Source organism: Phoca vitulina, unplaced genomic scaffold, assembly GCF_004348235.1.
Source record: "Phoca vitulina isolate PV1807 unplaced genomic scaffold, GSC_HSeal_1.0 scaffold40, whole genome shotgun sequence".
NCBI lineage: Eukaryota > Metazoa > Chordata > Mammalia > Carnivora > Phocidae > Phoca > Phoca vitulina.
The window spans coordinates 15965807-15989926 of record NW_022589743.1 but is presented as its reverse complement, the minus strand read 5'-3'; the positions used below and the strand labels follow the sequence as shown (position 1 = coordinate 15989926).

The window sequence follows — 24120 nt, the reverse complement described above, 5'->3', positions numbered from 1 at the left end:
CAAGGGTGCCACACGGGCTGGGCTCCAATGAGTAGATTCAGTAGAAATGAGTGAGGGCAGGGAGGGCATGAATTCAAGGTCTTTAATTCAAGGCAAGCAGCTCCTGAGAGGCGGCTGGGGCTGAGAGTTGGGGCTGAGAGGGGGGCCGTGGCCTCTTCTCTTTAAGATGGCCAGCTGTGCCCTTCTCCACTACTCTGGGTCACTCATTTCTCCCCAGGTCCTTGATGTAGTCCTGGACCCAGGCATCACTGGGGTTGGCACATATGGAATGGCCCTTTTTGGTGATGAAGCTGTGGAGCAAAAGGGAGAAGGGTTACCAACTGAGGCGTCCAGCAGCTGGGAAGTGAAAGCCGGTCAGCCCTCCTGAGCAAACTCCTCACCCACCTAGGCTGTTTCTCCTTCCTCTGCTAGAGGCAGCTCAAGGCCAGTCTCCTCTCTGAGACATGCTCTCCAACCCCTCAGGGTCCCCCTGGACCCATCTAGTCTCCGTGCTCCCCCTGCCCTTGGAAGTGCCCCCCTCCGCATCTCCTTCCCTGATGCCTCCCCATCCATGGGGTCCTCTTCCTCCTGCTCCCTGCAGGCTCAGCCAGGCCAGAAAGCCCCCAGGTTGCCCCTCTACTGCCTGTTGCTGCACCTGGGAGGTGCTCTGGGGAGTCCCCATTCCGGGTCCTCCCTCCCCCACCCCCGGCCTTGCAGGCTCCCTGCCCCCCAGTGGGGTGTGCGGGTGCCACTTACACAATGCCAGGCCTGGCGCACTGGCTGCTGGTCTCATAATAACCTGTGATCCGGTGACGTGGGATTGCCTGGGCAATGTAGCCGACGCAGCACTTGGCTGGGTGGTAAGGTCCTCCTGAGGAGAGAGGAGGGGGGAAGCTGAGCCTGGGCTCTTTGTTAGAGGCCAGACCTGCTGGCTGCTTCTGCACTCCAGAGCGTGGAAGAGGGAAGGAAGGAGGAGGTGGCCCCGCTGAATTCGGACATAAGATTGTGCAGATTCTCTCCTCTTTCCCTCCTCCTGCATCAGCAATCACCTTCCTTCCTGTTCTTCAACCTCCCCTAGAAAGACTGGCTGATGACCTTCAACTCTGGATTGAAGATTAGCAAAACCCAAGTCTTCTTAGTGAGTACACACCAGCCCTGTGGGGCAGGCTCGCACAGATGTTCCACATAAGAGGGATATTTGGAAGAAATCTCCATGAGGGACAGGGACACATGCCAGCTGGGCGCGCAGACCCAGCCCCTCCCAATCCGCCCATTCTGCCTGTGTCCCCATGGAACCCCTGTCCTGCAAAGAGGGAAGGAAGCTGACACCAAGGTCCAAGGACAGGGAGTCAGGACACCCAGATCCCAACCTCCCCTCGCCTTTCCTGGCTTTGTGCCCGTGGCAACTTTATTCCCCTGTTAGTTTCCTCATCTGTCAATGAGGTTGTTGGAGTGGATTGGTGGTTTTTACACTGAGCTTCCTGGGGGTCTTGGGGCTTCGGGGTCTCTTTCAGAGATACTGATGCATTAGGAGTAGAGTTTTGGGGATAGTATCCCTTTTGGCCCTTTTTGCTGTTTTACATATTAGGTTTCTGAGTAAGATTTTGCTTGAAGAAGGGTTCCACTGTCTAAAAAATGTTAAACATCACTGGATTAGGTGAACTGTCCAGTTATTTTCTGATTCTGCAATTCCATGGCTCTCATAGGAGGTGTGGGAGGGGGACAGTGGAAATCACACGTTCAGTCAAGCTTGACTTATGGAGGTAGCAGGAAGGGCATTTCTGACCAAGGGCCCTGGAGAAACAAGAAGGCACCATGGTCATGGAGTGGAGGGATGGGGGTGTGCACATTATGTGACCAACCTGGATAGGACTGGGAGTGTCCGGGCAGTGGCCTCCGAGGTCACCAGGGCGGCTGCATGCGTGGGTGGGAAGGGAAAGGCCTGGTCTTTTACCCAGTTAGCATCCTCCCTCCCCAAAGAATGGGATAAGGGGTCCTCTGGTCCTTGCCCAGATTCTCATTAACATTAGACCGGCTTTATTTCAATAACCTCCTCTGTTTGCCTCCCAGTTTCTGAAAAGGAGACGAGGTAAAACTGAAGGGTGAGGCATAGTTTTGGATGTGTGTGAAGGCAGCTCATCCTAAGGAATAAGCTGGGAAAGGGTGGCGAGATGGGACCTGTACTGTCGTGGTTCCCCTCAGCACATACCTAAGCAAGGCTGCCCTCGCGGGGTGGGGCTGACTCTGGAAGCAGGTGGCCCCAATCTCAGGAGGCAAGCAGACAAATGGCTTTGAGGGTCCCCCCAAACTGCTCCTCTATCTCCCTGGGGATAATGTCCCCCAGATGGGGTGGGCCACTCTTACTTAATGGCAGAGAGAGATGAACTGAGGGAGTGGAGAGGCAGGCCTCACTCCATGGCCTTGGTGGGCAGGGGGACTGGTCCTGGAGGGCGAGGACGAAACCAGTTTCAGAAGACCCCAGACCTCCTTTGAGAGCCCCTCCTCCTTATATCCCCAGCAACCTTACTCCTGATTCTTTCCCCACAGGGGCCAGGTTGGAAGGAATACAAGGTGTTGCACTCACGTGGGGAGAATTCAGCCTTGTACCCCAGGGCGCAGGTGATGAGGAGGATGACGAAGAGGGGGATGGCTGCCATGGAGACTTTCATCCTCCTGGTGGGGGAGAACTTTATCCTCCTGGTGGGGGGCTGCTGCAGGGGGAGAGCTGCCCTGGTAGGGACTTCGGAGGCTCCTGGGCTGAGGACGTGTTGAGAAATGATCATCAAGGCAAAATGTTTTTTTTAAAGTGAGGGAACTAAGATGACAAAGGGAAGTAGGGAGTAACGATGCCTCAGCACTTTCAGATCCTGAACGTTTGTTGAGGGCAGAGTAAGGGAAGCCTGGAGAGCCAAGATTTCAGGGAGGAAATTGCCTTCCATCCCTAGTGGGAATAAATTTAACTCCTTGGATATAAGCCCCCCTTTGGTGTAGGCCACAGCACAGGGCCTGGGGGTACTGTTGCACACTTAGTGCAAGACCTCAAGGCTGGGACATGGCCTGTGCCCAGTTCCAGTCCTGGGCTTGGAACAAGGCCATGTGTGGAGGTTCAGGATCTGTTTGTCTGGAGATCAGAGGGGATTTGGGGTACCAGGATGAGGGCTGGAGCCCCACAAGTCCGGTCTTACTCATCTGGGCTAGGAACTCCTCACTTAAACACTTAGGCAGAACCTCCAGCTCCCAGGCTTATCACCACCCTCTCACCGTACCCTGGGGTGAAGAAGTGCCATGATGCTCAGTAGACAATTTATTTAACAAACATTACATAATGGTTATATGCACTAGGCACTGTCCCAAATGTTTTAGGAATATTAGCCCATTTAATCTTTAAATCAGCAGTTGAGGAAACTGAGGCAGAGAGAGTATAAAAAACTCACCCAAGCTTTGACAGTTGATAAGTGGAATCAGTGTTCAAACCTGGGCAGTCTAGTTTCCAAGTCTGTGTTCTTAACTGCTATGCCCTGGGGAAACATGGGACACCAGCCCCCCCCCCCCCCCCCGCCCCTTGCCCTGACTAAGCTGTCTCTGTAAGTGTCCTGGCTAGTGTGGCTTTTCTGCAAAGCCTTTAGTCTGAGCCCTTTCTGAGCTCAGGTGGATCCCTTTGGGGCCCTCTCTTGGTTTCTGACTTGTGTTACAGAGAAGCTTGATGGGTACCTAGAAAATGCCCTGTTCAGGGATGGCTAGTACGCTTCACTGATTCAGGGTGGACCAGAGTTCTGTGTTGCACACCATTCTGAGGCCATGTCCACACACCCCAGAGGGAGTGCTGTAACTAACATGTGGTTCCTGTTAGGGTACAGTTCACAGGCTATGTATTGCCATCTTTAGATTAGTCTAAACTGGCCATTTATGGAGGAGGAATTGGGACTCAGGAAGGGCCAGGGGCTTGCTCATATTTACAGGATGACTGGGATGCAGAACAGACCTGCCTTAGTCTAGTGGCCTTTACCATGCTCTTCTTGGGGGCCCTTGGCCCATTTTGCTTGCTGCTGTGGTTGGAAAGCTGTTCACATCTTCTTTCCTTGACTGGACTCATCAGGGCAGGGAGCTTCTGTTCTTTATCTTTGCCCATTCACACAGAGCCTGGCAGGGAGCAGGTGATTTATAAATGCATGTTTTAGAAGAAGCATGAATAAATAAATTGAGCAGGTCGAAGTATGTACATCTCACAGGAAACATGCTGGGGTGCCAAGACAGCCATTTATTAGACATATTCTGTGTTTGTTATCATCAATAACAATACTATTTAAACTCTTCAGATCAAATAACAATTGCCATTAGGAACCATCTAAGGAAATAAGTTGTTTTGGGGGTGAATATGAGTTGGAAGGAAACAGTGTTTACTTTGTTTTCCTGGAGATTTAGCCTCCCTGCCAAGTTGTTGTTAGGAGCCTTACAGGAAATCCCTTTATTTTCTAAGAAATTATTAAGTTCCTATCTATGTTAATCTGTATATGCTAATTGCTATAATAAACAACCCCTAAATCTCAGGGGATTAATTAAATGAAGGCTTATTTCTTGCTCTCGTCACAGTCCAATGTGTGTGAGCAGTAGGATGAGGGTGTGTGTGTTGGGGAAGGCTGTTCATGCACCTGTTCAGGGACTAAGCCTTCTTCTATCTGTGATTCCCCCAGTTTCAACACAAGGCCTCCAAGTTTGCTACAAATGGGAGAGGCAGAGGAGAGCTGGGAGATTTTCATGTACCAGTCCCGGAAATGATATAGATGACTTTCACTTAACACTCCATGGCCAGAATGAAGTCACCTGGCTCCAATTTAATGACGAAAATATGGAAAATATAGATCATCTGTGTGCCTAGGAGAATGGAATGGGTTTATTGACTACATCACTTCTTTGCCACAATATCAAATGCCAGGTACTGGGCTATGCTTGGAGGGTGGGAATGAAGATGACCCTGACCTCAGAGGACTCATAGCTTCAAGAGGGACTCAAAAAAGTAAATGAAAATTACAATACAGTGGGATGAATGGAATTTGGTAGCAACATGGAGACCTTAAATATTCTGTTGCCCACTGGTAAGTATGTAGTACCTATTTAAAAAATATTAAAAATGTTTTCCAAAGCAGCACATACACATTGATTTAAAAAAAAATCAAAGAATACAGAAGGAGTGTGTGGGACATACATTTTCTGAGTTCCTGCTTGTCTGAAGATGTCCTTACTCATCCCTCATACTTGATGGATATTTTTCCTGGGTATAGAATTCTACCTTGAGAGTAGGAGAATTTTTTTTGCGAGGGGGGACTTATATTTGTGTTTTTCCCCTGGTTTTTCCTCTCTCTAGATATTTTTTTAAAGTTAATGGTCTTTTTATTGGAAAAAAAGACTAGCATTTACAACTGGGAATGGACATAAATTGTAATTTCTTGAACAGCAATGTTGATGGTGTCCCACAGCCTCAGCCTACTCTGCTGGCTCCAAGTCATGGTTCATAAGGTTTTAAAAATGGAGTCCAAAGATAGTCCCTTCCTTTTTAAAACTTTGTGTGAATGGTGACAGCCACACCCGCTTTGCTCTAGTACAATGAGGACAAGTCTAACCCAGGACACACAGCCTGCTACTAGGATGAGTGTCATCACCATGGGTCAGGGCACACGGAAGTATGAGAGGGCCGTTCTGCTAAGTGGGGCTATGTTTAGACTATTTATCCTTCATCCATTTTTCTGCACAGCATCCTGAGGTAAACCAATTTTAAATGTTTGTTTTCAGTAAACCAGCCATGACGATTTATACTAACAAATTGAACTAGAACCCATTTGAATACGCTTTCAATTTGTTTTTTTCATTTATCATTTTTAACACAAATGCCTGATACTGCTCAATTGTCAAGCAGCATGCAAGAAAAACTGGCCAGCCCAAACAGTGTATTAATCAAGAGCAAATGGAACTGCAAGGAGTCCACGAAATGCTTCTTGATCATTAAGGTAGTACAAGTATTTATATTATAAAACTGATGGGAGCTTGATCTTTAAAGGACAGGACCACCAACCGATACATGCAGATTTTGTGTGTGTGCACCTAAGGGACCTTTGACATTCAGTTTTGCTGTAGAGAAACAGAATGAGTAAATGAACTTTTTTTTTTTTTTTTTGCAAGAGGTAAGTAAAAAATTCAGTTGGATTCTTCTGGAGGGGGAAAAGGAAATGAAAGTAGGTCTTCATTTTACAATCATCATCTATATGAATTCTTCATAGTCAACTTGTCCATCTCCATCAATATCTGGTTCTCTGACCATTTCATCGACTTCATCTGTTCGTTTTTCTCCCAAGTTTGTCATGACATGAAGTAGTTCTGCCACACTGATGTAACCAGGGCCATCCTTGTCAAAGACTGGGAATGCTTCACAAATTTCTTCTTCACTGTCTGTATCTTTCATTTTTCCAGCCATCCTAGTCAAAAATTCTGGTTAGTCAATGGTGCCGTTACCATCAGCATCCACCTCGTTGATCAGATCCTGCTGTTGGACTTCTGTTGGGTTCTGACCCAGTGACCTCACGACAGTTCCAAGTTCCTTTGTTGTGATGGTGCCATCACTGTGTTTGTCAAATAGGGAGAAAGCTTCCTTGAACTCAGCAATCAGCCATGCTGCGAGCTAAGGGAGGGGGAGCAGAGGGAGCCAGGGTGGTTGCCCTAGTGCAAGGGCTGTGGTGGTGGGGTGCCCCCCACACTGCCACAGCTAAGGCACAGCGTGCGCTCAGCGCTGTGAGTAATGGCCCCCTGCCTGCGAGGCTCTCAGCACTACTGCCCCATTCTCTAGGGGATTTTAAGATTTCTGATTTATCCTTGTTTTTTTTTGCTTTTTGGCAGAAAAACATGATCTGAGGCTCATCTTATACTTTGCCCCAGCTCTAGGAATCAACCATTTCTCCAATGAGTCCTGGTTCCCATTAGTAAAGGATGGTTTTGAGAAATCTGGGTGCTTAGGGTGCTCACTGCTTATGGGAAGGGCATAGCTCTTAGGTCTGAGCTCTTAGTGGACAGAACTAGGAAATATATCGAAGCATATATGTGTGAATGTGTATATAAATTTATATCTATTTCTATTATATCAATCTCACACATTTATAGCAATTTCTATGTCATCAGTCTCACTATATGAAAAACCAAAAGTTTATACCAATACATTCAATTCCAAATCAACACCGCAGGGTTTATTTTAACCTTCCTTGTCTATGTGTTTCCCTCTCTACTTTAGCAGTGAGAAATCTGGCTCCCATTAACCTCAATATGTTTACCTCTTTGCACTGTCCCCTGTATATACCAAATCTTCTGGCCATACTGACTGGATCACAGGTCACACTGGCCTCGACCATGTGGGTCATGCCCTCTGCCGCAGTCCTAGCTGAGTCCTCAGGTGAGCCCCCTGGTTCACACCAAGAGAATGAATACATGAAGGGGGAAAAAAAGAGAAAAGGGAATGAGCTATATATTTAAAATCTTCACTGTGCTTCTAAAAGTAGAAGAGTAAAAACATGGATGTTTCCATTTGCTGTTTTATGTCTTAATGATTTCTGTTGCAGCTCTTTGAAGTTTTTGTTTTATTTTTTAAAGATTTATTCATTTGAGAAAGAGAGAGAGCAAGAGAGCAAGCATGGGAGCATGGTGGGGAGGGGCAGAAGGAGAAGGAGAGAGAGAATCTCAAGCAGACTCCCCACCAAGCACAGAGCCCAAGGCAGGCTTGATCCCAGGACCCTGAGATCATGACCTGAGTGAAAATCAAGAGTTGGCTGTTTAGCCAAGTGAGCCACCCAGGTGCCCCCCCCCGTTTTTAAGAACTTTTAAACACTATTTTTCTAGCTATTTTGCACAACTCCCAAGATTTTTACTTTAAAAAATTTTTTTTAAAAAGATAAAAAAATTTTTAAACTAATCTCTATACCCAATGTGAGGCTTGAACTCACAACCCCAAGATCAAGAGTTGCTCACTCTACCCACTGAGCCACTGAGCCAGTCAGTGCCCCTCAAGATTTTTGCTTTTAAAAATTGAAAATTGGTTGCCAGACTTACTTAGCCATGTTTAAACTTTCCTCAATTGCATATTTCTTTTATAATTAAACAACTCTGATAAGCTTCATCTTAAAAAAAAAATCAAATATCAACACAAGTCAAGAACTGGCTCATTTTATTGTTTGTTCTTAAGAAGACCATCAAGATTTATTTTTTCAATTCTTTGAAATTGTTTTTCGGTTACATGGAAACATGTGCTTTTTATAAAAGCTGCAAACAATGCTGAAATTACAGAGTCAAAAGTGAGAGTTCTTCAAATTTCCATTCTACCCTGTAGCATCAACATTACCTGGGAACTTGTTAGATATGCTGATTTTGGGGGGCTCCACTTAGTCCTACTGAATTAGAATTTCTGGAGATTAGATCCAGCACTCTGTTTTTAACAAGGCTTCCAGGTGTTTCTTTCTTTCTTTCTTTTTTTTTTCACATGCATGGTCAGTGTTTTATTCTTTGAAGAATGGTTCTGAAACATTACACTAAGTCAGGCTGAAAGGTAAAGTTTAAAATAGTTTTATAAGGCTGTAACATATGACTGTTTATTCCCCAAATTTTGACCATAGAGCTTATGATATACCTAGTTGGCAGTAGGACCAGGTTTTTCCAAATGGTCATCATTTTTCTCTTGTAGGCATAGACTTCTTCTCTCTAGCTGTATTCTGCTTTTGTTGCATTATCTCAGAGTCCCTCTGCTTTCTCCAAGAGGTGGTCAAGCTATCCTCTTTTCTTTTTCCCCTGCTAATTTCCTGGGATTTCTTCATGTTTTTCTGGCGGGCACGTTCTCGCTAATTTCCTTACTCACGGGCCGTGCCCACCCGGGACCGAGCCTGGAAGAGTGCCCTCCAGGTGATTCTTATGCATACTAAAGTTTCAGATCTATAGTGCAGCTTCCTAACTGGTGTGCTTCAATATAGAGCTGACCCTTGAACAAAACGGGCTTGAACTGGTGCAGGTCTACCTACATGTGGATTTTTAAAAAATAAATACAGTAAATGCTGTAATGTATTTTCTATGCCTGATGATTTTTTTTTCTTCTCTTTAAAGATTTTGTTTGTTTGTCAGAGAAAGAGAGAGAGAGAGTACAAGCAGGGGGAGCGGCAGGCAGAGGGAGAAGCAGACTCCCCACTGAGCAGGGAGCCCGATGCGGGACTCGATCCCAGGACCCTGGGATCATGACCTGAGCTGAAGGCAGACGCTTAACTGACTGAGCCACCCAGGTACCCCTGCCTGATGATTTTACAAAATATGTGTGTTTTATGTTTATGTTAGCAGTGAGGCTTTGGCAATAGTCGGCTATCAGTAGTTAAGTTTTTAGAGAGTTATACTTGGATTTTTGACTGCGTGGAGGTCAATGCCCCAAACCCTACGTTGTTCAAAGGGTCAGCTTCAGCCTTTGGGTAGCCGGCATGGGGCCTGGGGAGGTATATGGCCCAGGCTGGTTGCCCCTCGTATAAACAACCTCATTATTTTAATCCAGTGTTGCATAATAACTTGGAGATTTAGAGATGAATTATACATATGATTCTTGTACACAGAGGTCATATTTTATTCTTATTTTCAATCTTCTCTATATCCTGCCTACCACAATGTATAACATAAAGTAGCCACTCAGTTGTTGTTTGAGTGACAATAAACACCTGTTTCAGGATTCCAGAGAAAGGGGGGTGGGTGCTCTGGATGGGATAGCGGGGGAAGGTTTTACAGGGACATCGAAGTTGAACCTTGCAGGCTGGGTTGAGTTTTGCTGGGAAGAGTTGAGAGGAGGAGCATTTGTGGCTGAGGCACCAGAGAGAGCAAGGAAGCATAAAAGAACACGCGATTTTTGAGGAACTGTGAAAATAGAGTAATGTATTATGTAATTGACCTAGACATAACAAGCCATTGTCCGCTCCAAGACCTCAAAGACCTTCTATGAGTGACCAGATGCTTGGTCAGAAAGGAATGTCTCAGTGTCCATCCCCCTTTCTGTTCAGCTGCCATTGTCATGACCCAAAGCCTTGCTGAGGAGACACCTGGTCCTCTGCTGTCCCGGCGGTCCAGTGGTCTGTGCTCTCCATTTCATTCTATTGAGCTAACAACTTGGCCAGCCGGAGAAACCAATGAAATCACACACCTTCCCCTTGGGTCTAGCACGGTTTCAATCCAACAACTTTTTGAGATTTTCACCGAGGCTCTGAAACAAAATCTCTATGGAGAAGCCAAAAGTTGCTGTTTCCATCACTCAGTTCTCAGTGGGCTGGTGTTAACTCGAAGCTGCTGAATTTAACAGAATACAGTGAAGTGGATGAGAGCAACAGGAGAGATCATAAATGGGTCAAATTATAAGCCAGAAGCCTGAGCATCTGTATTTGCCTCTTTTACCTCCCCAAATCCCATGGAAATGACTGGAAAAATATGAAAACAAAAATAAATTTGTAGTAGCAGAGGAAATCAGAAAAGATGACATCAGCTGAACGTAAGAAGAGAAATCTCTGTATAAAGGACATGGGTCAGCTTGATGGCAAAATAAGGAGGCTGCGAAACCTGTTTCCTCATATAGGTGAAGGAGAGATCATTGAAAAAATACTTTCTCAGCAGCATCCTAGGTAACACAAAGATCAAAGTCAGTGGTGTTGGGAGAAGAAGATGTGAACTTGCCAGTCCCCACTTCAGGGCAGGCGGGTGTGGGGTTTGCCCCAGGATAAAGCTACAAGCACAGTTCTCTATGTAAGAAGTCTGTCTGCGTGGAAGTCTTCCACAAGGGATGATGGACTGGAGAGGGAGCTGGGCAGTACCCAGGACAACTTCTGGTCAAAGGAAAGAAAGAAGTCCCACCACCTCCGCCCCCTAGAAATGAAGCTCTCCGACAACCTCAGTGAAAGCCGGACCAGTCCCACCCCTCCTTCCTTCTCACCTACCAGAGCCAGTGCCCCCATCCTCGGAATCTGCATTCACAACCAGGGAACTAGGGATTCCCACTTCCGCTGGGAAAAAAGAGAGGAATCCCTGAAGGAATGAAATTTACCAAGGCACAGTTCCACCTGCTAGCCTGCCTACATTTTTCACCCACACCTCCTAAAATGGTATCTCTAAGTGAGGTCCTTCCTAAGACCACCTTCATAAGAATTACCTGGAATGCTTGGCTAAACTGTGTACATCTGTGCCCTACCTTTTATTCCCTAGTCATCTTCTGTCTACCGCCTACTCCCAAATGATGAAGTGAAAGAAGCTTTTCTACACTGTAGGCAAACCTCCAAAGATTATTCTTCGTGGAGAGAATAAGATGAGACAAAGTGTGAATGTGTGTTTAATCCCTTTAGAGTTATAATAATTCCCAGCTTTAATCATTGTCTCAAGTGTCTTCTTCTAATAGTGTTTATTATTATGATGGATATTTGGTTATCAATCAGTTTTTTCCCTAAAACTCTTTATGGCAAATCACCCAAAAAGTAAGATAGGTTTTTTTTTTAAAGACTTTGTTTATTTGAGAGAGAGAGAGAGTGAGCACAAGCTGGGGGAGAGGCAGAGGGAGAGGGAGAAGCAGACTCCCCACCGAGCAGGGACTCGATCCCAGGACCCTGGGATCATGACCTGAGCTGAAGGCAGACGCTTAACCAACTGAGCCACTCAGGTTCCCTGAATGTAAAATTGATATTCACTCCAACTTTATTTTTTTAAAAAGATTTATTTTTTTATTTGAGAGAGAGAGAGCACTCAGTGGGTTGAGGGGCAGAGGGAGAGAGAGAACCTCAAGCAGACTCCCCGCTTGCAGGGCTCGATTTCACCACCCATGTTCAGTCCACCTTTAAATGTTTTTCTTAATGTCGTGTAACTTTAGCCCCAATGCAGGGCTCAATCTCACCACCCATGTTCAGTCCAACTTTAAATGTTTTTCTTAATGTCCTTTAACTTTAAAGAGGGGAAGTTATGTCTGTTGAGAGAAAATATCCAAAATGTAGAAATAAGGCAGAAGGATGACTGCAGGCAGGTCCTCCAATGTCATTTGGAAGATTGTCCACAAAGCCTATCCCAGGGTTCCTATAGGGGAATGTCCTCTCCAGTGGTGGTCTACTTACTACTGATGGGGCCCCTGACTTTGTGAAACTATGTTAACTTGTAAATTTTTATCTAGCACAGATGTAAATGACTTTTGTCCAGTAGAAAAGATAATTACCAGGGGCACGTGGGTGGCTCACTTGGTTAAGTGTCGGACTCTTGATTTTGGCTCAGGTCATGATCTCAGGGTCATGATCTCAGGGTCGTCAGATTGAGTGCCGTGTCGGGCTCTGTACTGGGTGTGAAGTCTGCTTAAGATTCTCTCCCTCTCCCTCTGCCTCTACCCACCCTCTAAAAATGAAAAAAAAAAAAAAAAGAAAGAAAAAGAAAATATCATCCCCAGTGTTACAATTTTATTTTCCTATAGGATATTAATGTTTTTCTCTGACTTAACATTTCAGAATGCCATCCCCAACTAACTGTATAAATCTCTGTTCCTCAGATGATCTTTGACTCAGTTTTCCCTCATTGAATGGGTTAAGTACATTTTGACACATATTCAATCTATGTTTGAATGAGTTTGAATGTTTTTAGCTTTTAAAAAATTCTATTATGACACATCATTTGGAAAAAAACCCACAGAATCCAAATTTCAGCAGTTTCTTTTTCCTCTTGAAATTCAAGGAAAGTTACATCGGATACTCTTTATTAATGCATTGCTTTTATAACCAGAACAGAAAGAACAGTAGTTGTTGCTTTTTGAAAAATAATTCAGGCCAAGAAAATCCCAGGAGGGAGTTGGGACAAACCAATTGGAGGTGGGGTGAGTGGCCCCTAGTATTCCTTCTTCTCAAGCAACATCTGCATTGTTAGGTTCTTCCTCAGGGACCTCATGCAATTCTGAACTTCCAAAACAAGGGGGTCAGCACAGACAAGCCTCTCCTTCTTGGTGAGGAAGCTGGGGAGCAAGGCGGAGAAAGATTACAAACTAAGGGGTGTTCAGAAAATGGGGATGGGGAGCCCCATCCTCCCTGGCCCTGGGATTCCCCCACTTGGACCAGCCTGTTCTTTTCCTTCTTTGCTGCAGGGAGTCAGGGCACCTCCTCTCTGAGACCCTGCCTCACTTAGCCTCTGAGACTGCCTAAGTGACTCACGTGTGTTTCCCCAAGCAGCCTTTCTTCTCTCTCCATCTGTCCCCGGTGTCCCTCCTCACTGGGAACATCTCTTACCTGATGCCCTGCAGGATCCTAATGAGGACGCAAGCCTCCCGGGACCTGGCAGGATCCAGAAGGTGGGACTTTTCCTAGACACCCCTCCCCAGATACGACACTTACATGACACCTGGCCGGGAGCACCCACTGCTTGTTTCAAAAAAATCTTTCATGTTTGCACATCGAATTTTTCGTTTGTAGTCTGGGCAGCAGTCAGAGGGACGGTGAAAGCCTGCTGCAAGGGGAACGAGCCATTTAAGGACTGGGTCTCTTTTTAAGGAAGACTAGATCCTTTCCCCCTTGCCTCCAAAGTCCCGGGGAAGGGTGAGAAGGCACAGGATTCCAGAGGGATGTTCTCCTCTGCCTGCACTTGCTTCACTCTCCTCGGGGCTGAGCTCTGTGTCTGAGGGCACCCAGGCAAGGCCACAACAGGGCCAAGACCAGTTCTGATAGAAGAGGGAGCGTCTCGTGCCAGCAGGAGGCATCAGTGAGCACCTCTGCCCCCAGGTGAGCCCAACTCGAGAGACGGTTGGGTGGAATAGAGGTGACCTCTAACGGCCCATCCCGATCTTCCTGGGGACATTCGCCACCTTCGGGACCCTCCCCACCTGTCGGCTACCCCCGCCCTGTAAATGAGGTGTTTTGAAGCCACTGAACAGATCTGTGCAGCTGCTACTTTTAAGCATATGCTATAATATAACATATACCTTTACCTTCCATGTGTATTAAGGGTTCATGCTGAAGTTTCGCCTCCATGGGTTCTGTTTGGGAGAAACAGACAAGGAGGGGAGAGAAATCACCGTGGCAGCCTTGTCTCGCTGTCTCCACCGGTCTCATGCCTCAGCCCCATCCCCTGGTAGGGAGGTGACGATGCTGGACCACTGGACACCGGTCTGGGTTCTAGGTCTGCCTCCAGGCCCCTTTTCTCGTCTCAGGGCCCTGGGATGTTTCAGGGAATTTTGAAACTGTCTGAGACGTGAAACCATCCGATTGACTTTGAAATACAAAAAGCAAACTGTAAATCTGATATGAATAAATCAGTCGAATGGGTACATAATGTGATACATGCCACAATACTTTCCATACATTTCTGGAATCCACAACAGCCCAGGAAACCGAAGAATGTTTCGTTAACTGATTTGGTGGCACAAGGTCACCCAAAGTGAAGTGAGGCTATTCACAATCATTATTTACCCCAGTAGTATGATTATTTGTAGTTGCTGCCGAAATACTACCCTGTTTGATTGAAGTATACTTCTCAGACTCTTCCAGTGAGTTAAGTAACGTCCAAGTATGTGTTACCTTTTAAAAAATGTCATTTATTTTCTTGAAAATGTAAAATATACATAATAAACACAATTGTAAGCATGTTTAAAAAGCGTACGGTTCAGTAGGACGAAGCACATTCACCTATTGTGCAACCATCACCACAATCCATCCACGGAACGTTTTCATCTTGCAAAACTGAAACTCTGTACCTGTTAAGCAATAACTCCCGTTTTCCCTTCCCCCAACCCCCAAGCCACCACCATTCTTCTTTCTGAATTCGACTACTTTAAGTGCCTCATCGGAGTGGAACCATGAAGAATTTGTCCTTTTGTTACTGGTTTACCTCACCTAACATAATGTCTTCAGTGTTCATCCGTTTTGTAGCACGTGTCAGAATTTCCTTCCTTTTTAAGGCTGAATAATATATCGTATGTATATGCCCCATTTAAAAGAACTCTATTCATTTGTTAATGGATGCTTGGGTTGCTCTCACCTTTTGGCTGTTATGAATAATGCTATGATTAGCATGGGTGTGCACATATCTCTTCATGTACCTGCTTTCCGTTCTGGATATATACTCTTCTGAGTATATATCCAGAGAGGAACTGCTGGATCATATTGCATTACCTTTTTAAAAACTGAATACTTCTGCCTTCCAAAACACATCTAGCCCCAAAGTTTTGGATAAGGGATTGCGGACCTGCATTATGCTAATTAGGCAAAGGCAACTGAACTTTTAGATCATTTCTTATAGAGTTACACATAAATTCTATTTAAGAAGGCATCTGTTTATACTTGATACGCTTGCTATGATGTGTGTGGGGCTTGCAAAATAAAATCTTAAGTGGCCTTGCCTTTCCATTGCAGCTTCCTAACCAGCTCCTACCCTCATTCCACCACTTAATAGCTATATGATCTTTTTTTTTTCTGAAACGGAATATTTAATATACTTTGTAAGAACAGAAGAAATGCAACAAGGATTAGAATTTTATAATATACATTAGATATTTCTGTAAAAGGTATTCCATTTTTCAAAGGCGTTTCCCCGATTTCCCTGTCTTTTCTATTTTCCTCAGAGCACTAAGCAGGAATTACTACTCTCAGAAGTAGGCTGCTCCGTTGTATCAGACAGTAATCACATTTTTAGGTTTCAAGTCCTCATCATCTCCCCAAACCCCTTTTCCTTTCACCGTACAGTCTCACCGCACTGTTTCACGGTAACATTGTACTCAGCTCAAATTCAAAGAGCCTGAACGAAAGCTAGAGGCCCAAGGAGTTTAGAGCGCTCGTTTAGTAGCAGTGTCTATTGGCACAAACCTTCTTTTTATTCATAACTACGATAATAGACGTGGAAGCTACTTTAATGAAACAGGAACTCAGGAATGAGATCATTAAATATAACTAAACACATTTTAAATATAAATACCATGTATTTCCTGATTAGTATCAGGTAAGTATCTAAGCTATCTATCCCAAATTCTGGTCTCAGAGAAAAAGGTCAGAGACAATTATAAGCAAGGTGCTTCATATTTATCAGGTCCATTTTTAAAACAATGAGATCCTTTGGAACAATCACTTTAGTCTTTCTTTTTATCAGAGATTTCCGTTGGTCCTTTTGTTGGTAATCCATTTATGTCTGCGTCCTTACAATCTACCTTGCCTTTGTTTTTATTGTGGGATTCTCGAAGAGCTTTTCTAGGCTACCTACGACTAACAAAGGGGGAAATCAGAGGATACATGTATGGCTCCAGGAATTTTTTGTAGATCCAGAGCAGAATCGGAATGACGATGCAAGGAATGCACACCATCGGGAATGCACATCTGCTGGAGTTCCTGAACCGCAACCACGGGTCCGAGCGTCTAGCTATATGATCTTGAGCAAGTTGTCTAAGTTTTCTTATTTGTAAAATGAGAATAATAATATAATATGCAAAACTATACAAGTTGCTGATAGTCTACCCCACAAGGTTGTTAGGAGGATCTAATGTATTAAGTCCATAAGACACTTAGAACAGTGCCTGCCTGCACGTAAGAAGTACTAGATATTTACTTGTTAAATAAATAGAATGGTTAGGTGGACTTGGGTGAGGCACTTTCCTGGCTTGTTACATTTCCTCTCCAAAATGATAGTTTTACACTAACATTGTAGAATTCTTACTATAGTTTTGATTTAGCACGTTAACCGTCCTATGTCAGCTAAGAGAAAGCATCAAATAATTCTGGTCATGAAAAGGGGAGAGTTATTTCCCCAAGGGGGACCAGTCATTTGTATACAATTTTCCCCAGGGACCAAGGCCTGCAGAGAGAGAGGCCTACAGCCTATTCAGGGATTCACATCCCTGTCTGAGACAGGGAACAACCTCAGCAGGACAAAGGTGTCCTTCTGCGTTTCCTCCCCAGCTCGCGAGTTACCGTGGACCTTGTCACCAGTGGGAAGGTTCACTGAACTCACCATGAAAGACCTGGACCCGGGATCCAAGGGCAGTAGCAAGAATGAGGAAGGGGAGGGCAGCCACGAGGAACTTCATCTTCCCTGTAGCAGGCAGAGCTGGTCTGAGGACTCCTGGCTTTCTGCTCTCTGACTCTGTGGGATCCCAGCTCTGCCCTTGTATTTATAAGAGAGGAGGATCAGGAAGTCACAGGGCAGAGGTTCAGAGTGCTGTTCTTTGGCTATACGATAGACAGCATGCTATTTCTGAAAAAGGGAACAAGGCTGGGAATGCAACAGGAAGTAGATGGTAAAGGAGACTTCATGCTTTCCCAACTGCCCAGTGGATACAGGCACAGAGAGCGACTATTTCATGAAGGACCCTTCCTCCAGGAGGTTAATTTCATCCTCTAGGTCAGAGTGTTTTCCTCAGGAGCTAAGCACCTTCAAGTGCAGGAATAGCCTGTAAACCAGTCATGTGATTCCTCACACGGACTCCTGATCCTTGACTCCTCGCTTTGTTTCACGCCCCACAGCCAATCCATTAATAAATACCGTAGGCTCCACTTGCAACAATGTATCCAGAGTCTCATTATTCCTCAGCATCTCTCTGCTGGGAGTTTTTTGAAGAGGCTCATGGATGTATCTCAGAATATTTTGCCAGGGAGAAGAGAGGGGAGGCATTTATTTTTGGCTTTTATACCTGCGGAACTTTTAAAATATGGCCACGGGTTTTGTGACACTCCTGTCACCCAGGGGTGGAGTCTATGTTCTCTGCCCTAGAAATGGAGAGGGGCTTGTGGCTGGTTCAATCAATAGCGTATGCCACGTGACCTCTGAGGCTAGGTTGTGAAAAGTCATGGACTTCAACCTTGGTCACTGGAACGCTCACTCTTGGAGTCCTGAGCCACCAGATAAGAAGACTGACTAGCTTGAGGCTGCGATGCAGTGAGGAAGCCCAAACCACAGGCAATGTTCTGGTCGATGGTCCCAAATGAGCATAGCCCTCAGGTCATCCCAGCCTAGGTGCCAGACGTGGGTGTGAGGAAGCCTCCAGATCTGCACTGGTCAATCCAGCACCTACTAGCCGCATGTGGTTACTGGCACTTCCAATGGGGCTAGTCCACACTGGGGTGTTCTGAAAGTCTAAACCTCACACAAGGTTTTAAAGATTTAATTACATGCCCGCTGCCACGTAAAATATCTGGATAATTTTTTACATTGGTTACATGTTGACATGTTGGATATATTGTGTTAAAGAAAATATATTATTACAGTTCATTTCATCTGTTGCTTTTTGCTTTCTTAACATGGCAACTAAAAATTTTTTTAAATTATGAATGTGACTTGCATGGTATCTCTATTGGACAGCAGGATTCTAGATTTGAGTCCCTCCTTGCTATTTGTGTCTTCCCAGCTGAGATCTCAGGCATCACGGAGCAGAGACAATCCATCCCTGCTCTGCCCGGTCTGAATTTCTGACCCGTAGAATTTGTGAGTAGAGCAAAATAGTTGTCGTTTTATACCATTAAACCTTGGGTGGTTTGTGACACAGCAACAGATGATGGGGACAACACTTCATTGGCCAAGGGTGGACCACAGAGGTTTCCTCGCACTTCTTGTTTGCTCTTGCGTGTGTGTTATGTTCTTGCAGGACCTCCGCGCCTCAGGATCCGAGAAGCCCCCGGTCAGGAAGCTAGAGTTCTCAAAGGCAGGCTGAGGCACAACCCCGGCCTGGAGCTTACGTAAATCTAGGAAAAGTGAGGGCTGAGCAGCGGCTGAGGTAAGCCGTGGGACAAAAGGACGTGAAGTAGTACAGGGTACGGTCCACCCGTGCTTCCCTCCACTAGGTTTGTGGCTTTATTGTGTTGAATCTGTCACAAAGCCTCCTTCAAGGTGCTTGTATTTAGTAGTTCTTTCAGGTTCAGTGGAACCCACGCTGTGTACCCGTGCTAACGCATCTCTGCTGCTTCCGTCTTCCCCAGGATTCCTGCAAAGCCGAATCCAGTCTAATCCAGCAGAGCCCTATGTTGCAGGGATGGGAACCACAGAGAAATCACTAATCACTGGGAATCATGAAGAGAGGGGCACTACATCAATCCCTTGGTTCCTACGTATTCTAGGTGTTGGGGACATACCATCATCTATCAGCATTTGGGGTTCAGTGGATATACTGCATTCTGGAGAGTCTCAACCCTGAGTTTGTTGTCCCCTTAGCAAAATTATTAACACCCCACCGTTCTCCTGGTCTGGCTGCTTCTGCGTGATTACGTATCTGCTATTGCCAGTGGATCTCCTATGCCCACTGACTCACATTACTGGCTATAAAATGGATCCCTTGGCCCAAGGCAGTGTTGTATAAATACTATCTCATCAGGCATTCTGTAAATCTTTGGATGTTTGTGATGCAGGCAGGTTGGGTCTGAGGACCCAGAGGGGTTCCTGCAGGACCAGCAAGAGAGTCCTTGGCTTTGCACAAGAGAGAAATCAAATGCAAGCCAAGAGGAAGTGAGAGCAGAGTTTATTGAACACATAGAGAGAGCAGATGCAGAGTGTCTTGGAGACTCAGGAAAGATGAATGAGTTTCATTCATCTTGGTGTCTGGGGTTTTGATGGAGGTTAATGGTCTGGTATATGCATCCTCTCAGGCATTTGGGAACTGGTCAAAACAAGCAGGAGTGCTCAGGCTTTAGCTCATCATGCCCTGGAGGCTGGGGTCTTGGTGTCAAGGTGTCTGGAGTCTGGGAAAACACACATGATGATCTCTCCCAGTAACTCCTTAGATGTTATCTATCGTGCTGGAAGCCTCCAACGAAATCATTAACTCCTTGACCTTTACAAGGAGGACATATATTATCTGAACTGTAAGGCATGTGTAAAGGGCAGGGGTGTAGGTCCTAGCAAAAATAGAATCAGGAAGAGGGACAAAAAAAGCAGTCCTTCATGGGGTCCCTTGTTTCCCTGTCTCAATTGTGCTTGCAAAGGCACCACTGGCAGAGAAAGAAAAGCCATATCCCGAGTGGGTGACGGTTCTGCTAAGGTCGGGTTGTTGTCTTGCAGGATGGCAGGGGTCCAAGATAACCAATCGACATGTTACCATATGACTATTTTTTCCTGGAGGGTCGGTGCCATATTGAACCTTGACTTCTAGATGTCAGCAGGATGGTAGCTGCTGGTCATGGGGGACTGACACTCACTGTTGGAGCTCCTCTTGCTCTGTCTCTTCTCCACATGAGTAAAGTGTCTTTCCATCGGGTGCTGCGTAAATAGTGTTTCTCCTGGCAGCCCTGACACCTACAAACCACGCAGGAGGTTGACTTCCTGGAACTGCTGCTCCTGATGGTAGCCAGCAAGTATCACTTGCTGAACACATCCCAACTTCCAAAGCTCCAAGACTGGTACTACTTTTTAAGACCCAGGCAGGAGGGGACTGGGCCCTGGACCCTATGCTTTTGAGGACACCTCATTCACAGACACACACAAAAGAAATTTGTCAGAGGACACAAAGATACCTCTGTCTCTTGGGAGGTGGTGCCCAGGGCTGGCCCAACATGACCTGCAACTCTCCACATCCGTTCTTGTGACACACACACACACACACACACACACACACACACACACACACTCTTCATGGCTCAAGGTAAAATGATGCTCCACCTCTCTTGTCCTACGTGCTTGAAATGGAACACGCCCGAGTCTAAAGGCTACAAAGGCTTGTGGGCGGTGTCACTGCGAGCAAGGACACAGACACTCCCTTGGACAGTGGGAAGATTTCAGCTGTAGAAGCTTAAGGTCAGAGGAAAGATAAACCAATTAGCTTGTCAAAAATCTTTCCTTTCAGCAGGAACGCCACCATATTCTTGCATTCCTGCGTTGTTCCCATGTGGTGTCTAGGGTTCATTTTCTTGCATCTTTTTGTGTTCCATCTGACAGATAAACGGCCAGATGAGGGCTGTATGTGTAATAGTTTCACATGGTTGCAATATTAAGCAATTCATTTTAGTTTTAAATTTTTTGTTAGCTCATTTATAATTTTAAATATTGGCATACCTGATGTGAGACCCTCCTTATGGATTCTTGCCTTGGGCCCTGCAAATGTTAGGGGCTGTCCTGACCAGGACCCACAGGGACATGGTGGCTGGTGAGGTGACTGTGGGCTACCCACCTTGCCCACGTCCTTACTGTAATTATCTGCGACTGGAAAGAATCTGTGTATGTCTCTTCCTTCCTTGTGTATGATCTTAAACACCCTCACTGTTGCATATGGAAAACCTTTCTCTTCAAGTAATAAGGAGAACAATGGATCCTACCAACTCGTTTTGTTTCTACTGCTGTCTGTTTGTTTGTAAGTCTGAGCCCAGGCTCTCCTTAGAGAGATAAAAATTTAAACAATAATACCCCCTTAATGAATCTCATAGCTAAAGTCTATTCTATGTTGTAGAATTGCAGCTGCTCCATGGTCAGGGATGGTTTGATGTCCCTGAGATAGATATCTTCTGACCATTTCCTATGTGCCTTGGTGATATCAAGTCAAGTAAAGAGATTTCAGTTGGGGACCAAGCACTTCAACAAATTCTAGCTCAGAGATTAGGTCTTGGTTTAAATATTTGACTTATTCCTTCCTTTAGTAGATTATTTACAAAAATGGCTGTAATAATCCCTCCCATCCAATATGCATGCACTTGGAGAGTCCCTTTCCATACTGACTCTGGTCTTGGCTCTGTGACTCACTCTGATAAGTGGAATAATAGAAAATGTGATGCAGAGACTTGGAAAGTACTGGCACATTGAGACTTGTGTGTCATTTTTCTGCTGAGAGTCTTTATACTGTTGCATGTACTGGCCCATGCTAGCCTTTTGAAGGTTGAAAGACCACATGGAAAGGAAGATTCCCCAGATATCCCAGCTATCCCAGCTGAGAGGTCCTCCTAGACCGTTGAACCCCAGCTAGGTTAGCTCAGGCCAGGAGAATTATCCATTTAACCCATAGAGTTGTGAGAAATAACAAATGCTTGCTTTTAAAAATTTTTTCATTTTTGGGGCACCTGGGTGGCTCAGTCGTTAAGCATCTGCCGTCGGCTCAGGTCATGATCCCAGGGTCCTGGGATCGAGCCCCGCATCGGGCTCCCTGCTCAGCAGGAAGCCTGCTTCTCCCTCTCCCACTCCCCCTGCTTGTGTTCCCTCTCTCGCTGTGTCTCTCTCTGTCAAATAAATAAATAAAATCTTTAAAATTTTTTTTCATTTTTTATTAAGACTTTACTTTTTAAAAGTAGATTTAGATTCCTAGCAAAACTGAGGGGCATACAGAGATTTCCCATATACCTTCTGCCCCCCCACATGCATAGTCTCCTCCATTACCAACACCTGCCACCAGAATGGGATATTTGTTACAACTGATAGACCTACACCGACACGTCATCATCACCCACAGACCATAGCTTACGTTAGGGTTCACTCTTGGTACAGTACATCCTTCGGGTTTGGACAAATGTATAATCCTGTATCCATGGTTCACTCTTGGTATAGTACCTTCTATAGGTTTGGACAAATGTATAATCGTATGTATCCATTATTACGGTATCATACAGAGTATTTTCATTGCCCAAAAAATCCCCTGTGCTCTGCCTATTCACCCCCTCTGCCCCCAACCTCTGGCAACTACTGATCATTTTACTGTCTCTCTAGTATTGCCCTTTCCAGAATGTCATACAGTTGGAATCATGCAGTATGTAGCCTTTTCAAATTGGCTTCTTTCCCTTAGTCATATGCATTTAAGTTTCTTCCTTTATTTTTTCGTGGCTTGATAGCTGTTTGTTTGTTTGTTTGTTTTTAGTGCTGAATATTTCACTGTCTCGACCTACCACAGCTTATTTATCAATTTACCTACTGAAGGACATCTTGGTTGCTTCCAAGTTTTGACAATTATGAATAAAGCTGCTATAAACATTTGTGTGCAAGTTTTCGGGTGGACAAAAGTTTTCAACTCCTTGGGTAAATACCAAGGAGAGCAATCGCTGGATCACACAGTAAGGGTACGTGTAGTTTTGTAACAAACTGCCAAACTGTCTTCTGGAGTGGCTGAACCATTTTGTATTCCCGCCGGCAAATGTATGAGAGTTTCTGTTGCTCTGCATCCTTGCTGTGCTTGATGTCAGTGTTCTGGATTTTGGTCCAGTCTCATAGGTGTGTGGTGGTGTCTCGTTGTTAATGCTTGTTTTAATCTACTAAATTTTAGGGTGATTTGTGATGGAGCAAAAACTAATTGATAATTTCTCTTAGGGCTGTAAAGACTGCCTCATCTTCTTTAGACATTTGCCGAAATCAAGAGTAACAGTCCCTCATTCAAAAGGAGGCTTGCTGTTGTCACTGAGGCTAAGATCACGTGACATAATAGTAACCTTGTGCAATTAATTTAGTGGCTTCTAGTACATTCGCAATACGTGTAGTTATTGCCTCTATCTAGTGCCAGCACATTTTCATCACCCCAGAAGGAGTCCTTGTACCCACGAAGTAGTCACCTTGATTCTCCCCTCCTCCGCCCCCTGGCAACCACTAATCTGCGTTCTGTTCGTGGATTTGCCTATTGTGAATGCTCCATGTAAATGGAATCATAGTGCATGTTGCCTTTTGTGTTTGGCTCCTTTCACTGAACATAACATTTTCAAGGTTCATCCATGTTGTAACAGGTATCAGTACTTCATTCCTTTTTTTTTTTTTTTTTTAAGATTTTATTTATTTATTTGACAGAGAGAAAGATAGCGAGAGCAGGAACACAAGCAGGGGGAGTGGGAGAGGGAGAAGCGGCTTCCTGCCGAGCAGGGAGCCCGATGTGGGGCTCGATCCCAGGACCCTGGGATCATGACCCGAGCCGAAGGCAGACGCTTAATGACTGAGCCACCCAGGTGCCCAGTACTTCATTCCTTTTTACGGCTGAATAATATCCCATTGTATGGCTATACCACGTGGTGTTTATCTACTCAGTAGCTGATGGACGTCTGGGTTGTTTCCAATTTGTGGATATTACGAATACGCTGCTATGAGCACTCATGTACAAGTTTTTGTGTGAACATACGTTCATGTATCAGGATAATGCTGGCTTCATCAGATGAGTTAGAAAGTACTACTTTCTCTTTTATTTTTTGGAAGAGTTTGTTATATTCATCCTTCCTTAAATAT

The 24120-nt window shown here is 45.1% G+C and overlaps 2 protein-coding genes and 3 pseudogenes across 6 annotated transcripts; all 5 read right to left on the bottom strand.

Annotated features, from left to right (window-relative positions):
- Nucleotides 1-15: 15 nt before the first annotated feature.
- Nucleotides 16-2847, bottom strand: LOC116647653 (C-C motif chemokine 14-like). Its single transcript, XM_032429178.1, has 3 exons — nt 2564-2847; nt 736-850; nt 16-290 (listed from the first exon to the last, which is right to left on the bottom strand). The coding sequence occupies exons 1-3, from the start codon at nt 2760-2762 to the stop codon at nt 200-202; spliced, it is 405 nt and encodes a 134-aa protein (XP_032285069.1). The 5' UTR covers nt 2763-2847; the 3' UTR covers nt 16-199.
- Nucleotides 2848-6214: 3367 nt separating this feature from the next.
- LOC116647706 lies at nt 6215-7379 on the bottom strand (annotated as a pseudogene).
- A 1235-nt stretch (nt 7380-8614) lies between these two features.
- LOC116647705 lies at nt 8615-10976 on the bottom strand (annotated as a pseudogene).
- A 1719-nt stretch (nt 10977-12695) lies between these two features.
- On the bottom strand, nt 12696-17112 carry LOC116647733 (C-C motif chemokine 15-like). 4 transcript variants are annotated; one of them, XM_032429295.1, is made up of 4 exons: nt 16969-17112; nt 13955-14008; nt 13371-13482; nt 12696-12994 (listed from the first exon to the last, which is right to left on the bottom strand). In XM_032429295.1, exons 1-4 carry the CDS (start codon nt 17042-17044, stop codon nt 12871-12873), a joined length of 366 nt encoding a protein of 121 aa, XP_032285186.1. In that variant the 5' UTR covers nt 17045-17112; the 3' UTR covers nt 12696-12870. The 4 variants fall into 4 exon arrangements, with proteins under 4 accessions (XP_032285186.1, XP_032285187.1, XP_032285188.1 ...); XM_032429296.1 differs by having other exon boundaries at nt 13371-13479; XM_032429297.1 differs by having other exon boundaries at nt 13961-14008.
- LOC116647734 lies at nt 14015-16960 on the bottom strand (annotated as a pseudogene). The gene has a single exon (XR_004302359.1). The product of XR_004302359.1 is annotated as a UPF0729 protein C18orf32 homolog (transcript).
- Nucleotides 17113-24120: the final 7008 nt, after the last annotated feature.